Source organism: Macrobrachium rosenbergii, chromosome 14, assembly GCF_040412425.1.
Source record: "Macrobrachium rosenbergii isolate ZJJX-2024 chromosome 14, ASM4041242v1, whole genome shotgun sequence".
Classification (NCBI taxonomy): domain Eukaryota; kingdom Metazoa; phylum Arthropoda; class Malacostraca; order Decapoda; family Palaemonidae; genus Macrobrachium; species Macrobrachium rosenbergii.
The window spans coordinates 23423178-23430066 of NC_089754.1; the positions used below are offsets into that span (position 1 = coordinate 23423178).

The 6889-nt window shown below is 37.2% G+C and overlaps 1 protein-coding gene across 1 annotated transcript in view; it reads right to left on the bottom strand.

Annotated features, from left to right (window-relative positions):
* Positions 1-1360, bottom strand: part of LOC136845785 (transcription factor HES-2-like) — a 2007-nt gene extending 647 nt beyond the window's left edge. Inside the window, exons 1-2 of the mRNA XM_067116102.1 lie at positions 1092-1360; positions 1-569 (exon numbers count right to left, since the gene is read on the bottom strand). The exon at positions 1-569 is cut by the window's left edge and continues 647 nt beyond it. Coding sequence (XP_066972203.1) covers positions 1-569; positions 1092-1253 — 731 coding nt within the window. The 5' untranslated portion in view covers positions 1254-1360. The remainder of the gene's footprint in view (positions 570-1091) is intronic.
* Positions 1361-6889: the final 5529 nt, after the last annotated feature.

A 6889-nucleotide genomic window follows, 5' to 3' on the forward strand; every position in this document is an offset into this window, starting at 1 on the left:
GGCACACTGGGGGGAGGAGACAGAGGAACCTGGTGGTAATCTCCTGCAGGAGCGGAAGTGGCGACGGTGTTAGCAACCGTTGTTGACACAACTCCGTGAGGAAGAATGTACGCCATCTGACCCGTCAGGAGATGAGCTGGCACCAAGGATACCCCTCGCATCACTAAGGGGTCGCTCAGAGGCGTGAGTTGCTGATGCCGGTGGTAAGTCGCCTCGACCAAGGGAGTATTCGCTCGTGGCGAAGATGCTGCGGGGACGACTTCTGACGAAGGCTGGGGCTGAGGGGAAGGGCTGGAAGCTGGGCTAGCTCCCGTTCGGATGGAAGTCAGTGACTCCGAAAGGTGGAGAAGGATGCGAGATCGTTGTCCTCCCGTCAAGGAAGTGTCTCGCTCGAGGAACTTGTTAACTTCCGAGACGCAGTGGCTGAATCCTGCGAGGTACTTGGCAGCAGGGTCGACGGGGGTGGGGCAAGGGGCAGGAGTATGCTGAGGCTGGCGGTGAAGATTCTGGACGTGTCTGACTGTCATCTCAAGGATGTCTGCTTTCTCCAGTTTGTTGTATCTGGATGGCTGCAACAAAAAGAGAGACCGTTGTTGAAAGCTACAGTCGGAAAATGTAACAGAACTGTAAACATGCAAGACTCAAAACATTCTATACACACTAACACAACATTCTTAATTCAATTGCTGAGTTTCCATATGAACAAAGTGACCTAATCTTTTTAGAACAAATAGTCAAACTATTAGTTAGATATACACATATATAAATATATATACTGTATATATATGTATATACATATATATATACATATATACATATGGATAAATGCATTTGTAAACGTACTTAATGATGAATAAAAGAAATGTGCAAGTTATACAAAGATATCTGTCCAAAATATAAAATGTCGAAACCATTCTTTTGTTCACTTAAAAATAGAAGTTTAAACGAAAACTCGTAGAGAAAACTTTTATGTAAATATAATAATTTTTAGTTTTAAGAAGAAAATTCATAAAATTTTAAAGGAAGTCTAACAATTTCCAAAAGGCGTTGTCCTAATATACAATTAGTGTCGAACCGTCTTGAGTACTTACGTCTTTCTTGAGGGCTTCTAAGACCAAAATTTTGAGTTGATTTAAACTGTCATTAATTCTCTGGCGCCTCTTTTTCTCCATTATGGGTTTGTTCGTTCTCCTTCTCTCTGCGGCAGCGGCTTTAGCATCGCCGAACTGTCTATCACTCGTGCTGGACGGCATCGTGCTGAATATAATCCCGGAGCTGAATAGCACTTCCAGTGACACCACAACAAGAAAATGTAGCAGCTCGTACTTTCACTTCTTCCTACTAAAATCCTGAAGATACTGACTCACCAAGGAGCATCTTCTCAATTTATAAGATTCCAGCATCAAGTGGCTAGCGTCCTAGCCAATCAAAAAGCGTCATCTGAAGACGTTCGGAGTACGCCAGCCACTAAGACGGCAGGAAATCCGTGACGTAAATTCTGAGGGGTGGAGCTAACGTCGTGTGGGTTACCCCTTGACTGCTCGTTCGTCCGCCACGTGCTTTATCAATTTAGAATGATTTTGTGGGCTATGCAGTTAAGGCAGATATAAAATATAAAAGAATCTAAATTCAAAATACTGGAAAAATTTCCGGGGTCAATGATACGTCTATTATTAAACCTCAGCAACTATTAATAGAAAGAAAGTCAGCGGGGAACACTTTTTGCGCTGATGATAAGGTTGGTCAACAAAAAACACGAGATGCGAAATGATACTACTAGACAGAGTTCTTCTGCGCGTTTCCAGCAAAATCATAAAAAAATAAATACCGAGCAAAGGGTGATGTAAACAATAAACGATGGGCCATAAGATGAACTTTTAGAAAGCTTACGCAGAAGCTTTACGCACAGAGAGAGAGAGAGAGAGAGAGAGAGAGAGAGAGAGAGAGAGAGAGAGAGAGAGATTTACTATGCTTTCAGTTAATTAAAAGAATGAAATAAACGCGAAACCTCAATGAACACGCCCCGTAGGGAGGTAATGCCTTCAGTGCACCTCACGGGGTGTGCTGTAGGTGTTAAAGATTCTTTGCAGCGTTGCCTGCGGCCCCTAGCTGCAACCCCTTTCATCCTCTTACTGTACCTCCATTCATAGTATCTTTCTTCCATCTTGCAATCCACCCTCTCCTAACAATTCTTTCATAGTGCAACTGCGAGGTTTTCCTCCTGTTACACCTTTCTAACCCACCTACTCTCAATATCCTTTCCAGCGTTGACTAGGTCCCAGTGCTTGGCCCTTGGCCTAAACTCTATATTCCAATTTCAATCAACACGACCTAACGTAAAGGCAGACTAAAATATATGGATGGAAAAGCCACAGCTAGAAGATTAATTTCTGTTCAAGGCGTCGACTTACCTAAAATACCAGTGTCAGTACCTATAAATTGACGCGCAATGTAGTTACAATCTGAGGTACAGCTAGACATTTCATCTCTAGCAGACCTTGACATGGGAGAGTGGGTACCATAGACTTTTCTACATAAGAGTTATACACTGTGCTATACAGTTGGTAAAAAGTGTACTTATAGTCTGAAAACTTTCTATATATTACGTTTATCACGGAAGATAGTTATTGTGCTGCATCAGACCAATTAAATACTTATAACTGGGATGAATACGGTTGCACGTGAGCACTGAAAACTACATCAAAATGAGCCACGAATGCAATCCCCCGTCACCAAGTGTATATACATTATGCTACATCCGTACAAACAAATACAGGCGGTGATGATCCCGTATATTTGCAACTCTGTAACTTAAAAAAAGGATAAATTTGACATAATACTAGAATATTTAAAAGCTTTTTTCTTCCCTTCCACTGATAACTTTAAGTCATTTAAATTAAGACGAACCCTTTACACATATGTCATGAGTATGGTTTTATTTCTATAAAATAAATTCCACTTATTCTACTGTAAGTTCACCCATATATCGCCATATTTGACCAGACTGCAAAGGTCTGCTGAGCAGGCAACTGACTACCTGTATTTAAAGTGTGCTCCAACAAAATATCTCGAGAATGGATGGAAGGATTTTTGATTATATTTGGTGGGAATATTCGATATATGACTACCTGCGCATAAAAATTTTTTTCGATGTAAATCGCCGAAGATTGGGTATTGTTTCTATGACGTAAAATTGTTTAAATAACCTTCGCTCATATTCACTAACACGTAACCATCTGTAGGGATCTCCAAATGAAGGTTTTTTCAAATTTTCATCAGAATGGGTTTTTAAGTTTTTACACAACGCTGCTGATATACAACGAGCCACAGCATAACCTCCTTGGTAGATGTAGTGAATGGCTGTTGGATACACCTGACCCAAAACTTCACATCACATTCAAACACTGAATTTGTTGTTCTATGTGTAAGCTATTTGAAATAAAACATAAGAGGAATGGTATTGAGGTTTGAATACCTTTCACGAAAGTTATCAACTGAATGACGGCTGCAAGAACACTCAATCGAGAACATATACGTCTACCAAGATCGCAGGGGTGAATGCTACAACAAATGTATCTTGTTTTGTGACCTTGACTTTTGAGCTTTAAAGGTCAAACTTAGAAAAACTAATTACGCGGGAAACACTTATAATTTATCTCTATACAAAGGATACAGCAGATATTTAGGTGTTCTCAAATTATCTAAACTATCGAGTATCAAGTCATTGTTAAAATGTAACAGTACAGAAGGTGTGTTTCAGAATTTGTAGCCTACAAATATAGCAAATCGTAGATAATAAATTTTTCACATTGAGAGATTTTTACGTATAGTGTTGTTCAAATATAACTCCTAGCAAAACAGTTCTGAAAATTATATTTTCATTTACTCGAATCAACGTCCAGACAAAAAAAAAAAAATCCTTAATTGCAAATACACTGAGCAAGACTTTAAGAGGCATAACTTTTGTGTGTTAATCAGTAATCAAAAGTTAAGCGGAAACATTCTTTTTGATCTGAATTATTAAAATGGGTTACAAATCCTAAAGTTATTTATTACAAATATTTTTCGAAAAAAAAAAAGTCTGTGTTAGTTGGTCTTTTTGTTGCATATGTTCATCATCTTGGTTTCCGTCCATAAAGATACCCAGCAGGGGAAATATTCAGATTATAATAGTATCAGTCCTAAACAGATATTACAAAGCTGTTGGACATCCCAAGCAGAACATTTTTTTTTTTTTTTATTAGAAATGTGTTTCCCTAAGTTTGCAATGTAATCCTTACATTAGCTGAACCAAGGACTCCCGAGTGAAAGACAAGGGGCAGAAGCTATTGGTATTATCATTTAACTTTGAGAAAGAACTCAGTAATTAACTAGATTTAAATCAGTTAAGAATGAAATCAATGTTTATTTGAACGCAGAAAACCGGAGTTTGTGCCCTCTTGCACATAAATAAGCAAAAGTGATAACAATACTCTCTCATAGTGAAAATTTCAAGTAACACTTGAAACGAAAATTTTCAGAGAGAGAGAGAGAGAGAGAGAGAGAGAGAGAGAGAGAGAGAGAGAGAGAGGAGGGGGAGATGGTGTTATAACAAATGTGCCAAAATTAATATGAAAAGAGTATATATGTATGTATATATGTACTGTAACACATGTATATGTATGTATATATATATTATATATATATATATATACATTTATATATATATATATATATATATATATATATATATATATATATATATATATATATATATATATATATAATGCACTGAGTAGTTCATTATAAAACTTTATGTAAAATTTAAATGGTATTGTTAGAATGTGCATTACATATGGTGTTTCTTATCTCTATAACCTCGCAATAGCTTTCAGACGTTAGAAAAGAAATGACGATTACTTTTATGAGAGTTAAAATGGAATCCCACTTTGGAACATGAAGTTGATTTTGCAATTAACTTCAAATTACGTACGAGGTGTTATTGTAGGGTTATGGGTAAAGCTACCCCAATATGCCCTATAACCATCATGGTGAAGATATGGCGAAGATAGTGAACTAATATGTGAGGTAATGGGCATGTAATCTCACAGAATCGCTATAATTTCACTGGGGCTGGTGAAAAGAAAATAAATTGAGAGAAAAAACTTTCGTGGGGCAGTTTTTCTCTCTCTCTCTCTCTCTCTCTCTCTCTCTCTCTCTCTCTCTCTCTCGCTACCTCTTTACATCTCTCCTTCCCCTAGTAACGTAATGACAAATAATGAAAGAAGAAAAAGGAGAAAAACTCTTCTATAACCTCCATCGCCCGGGACATAAGTGAATGGGTCTTTTCACCCAACCCTCATCTTCCTTTCGTCTTTGGTCTTCCTTGTCTCTTTGGGAAGACTCAAAGCTGGAAGACCTTTCGAGTAAAGAGGTCTTCCTAAAGAGGTCTTCCCTTTTTTTACGGGACTTTTATGGACGAAAACCGGAATCCCTAAATGCGGCTTTTATGCTTACAAGTACAGGTATTACAGATGTGTTTGTGCGCATGTGACACAAATGTAAACTGGAAGCACCAGACCAGACGACCTTTCTTCACGTCATGTTTTTGTAAGAAGTGACCACCGCCACCACCAGCCCCTCCGGGCCAGGGGAAGGATCTCAGGCACGGTTTAATGAAATGTGCTTTTAAAAGAGAGGAGAAAAGCATGGCTTCATACAAAATCACGTGAGAGATAAGAGAGATGAAAAGGAGGGAGAAATAAAAAAGTAAAATAAAATAAATATCAGTCTCACAGAAAAGGAACTTATCTTTACACACACACACACACACACACACACACACACACACACACACACACACATATATATATATATATATATATATATATATATATATATATATACAAACTGTTCTGGGGGTTGTTAAGACACCGAAAGTTCTACTCTTTACAATACTAACACGGTTCGATCAGATTAAAATAGAGGCTTTTGAAAACATATATCGTCGACACAAAAAGTGTCGATGTTAATGTTTGACAAAATGTGACCAAAAACAAAGGTACGGTTTCTCTGCAAAAAGTGATGGAAATGAATAAATGTAAATAAATAAATTTCTTTATGGTGAGGCTGCATTTACATCACTGTATTGAAAAAATGTTTATTTACGTTTACTTATTAATGAACTAGGAAAACAGCAGGCAATAAAGAACTCCTTGGTGATGTTGTTAAGAGATTCTTATAAAACAATAATATCCAGATTAGGACAATTTCACAATCCAAGAGGAATTTTAAAGTTTATCAGAAATTTAGTTATCCCTGGCTTTCTCTTTTCCTCTTAACCATGGTCGCCTTAAAAGGGAGAGAATCGTTGAAATAAGTTTAACAAAAATTTGGTGCCAAAAGGTGTTTAAGCTAACCTGTTAGGTTTCAATATTTTCTCAGCTTTAGAAATGTGATGGCATTAATATATTAATCCATTGATATATTATATATATATATATATATATATATATATATATATATAATATATATCAATGGATTAATATCTTAAATTATGAAAAGCTTCGCTGCTAAAATTAATTTTTCCTTTAGTAAAAATGAAGGTGTCAACTTGATGAAAGTAAGACCGCGACCACTTCTCCCATAAAATGACATTGCGAATATTGAGCCAAAAGACTAAGAGCTCTGCCTAAGGGGTGAGAGATCCTTTCATTCAATGATAATGCAGTGATAAGAACTAACATCTCAGAGCCAAACCTTTCACAACCTCACCATGGAGATCTGTTGAAGGCTCACACCAAGTACAAATGGGACACAGAAGATGACTTAACTGCATATGAAGAAACATATGTAGGCATACAAACATTTGCTTCTTATCAGCATATTGAGCTACCTTTACTATTCCTAT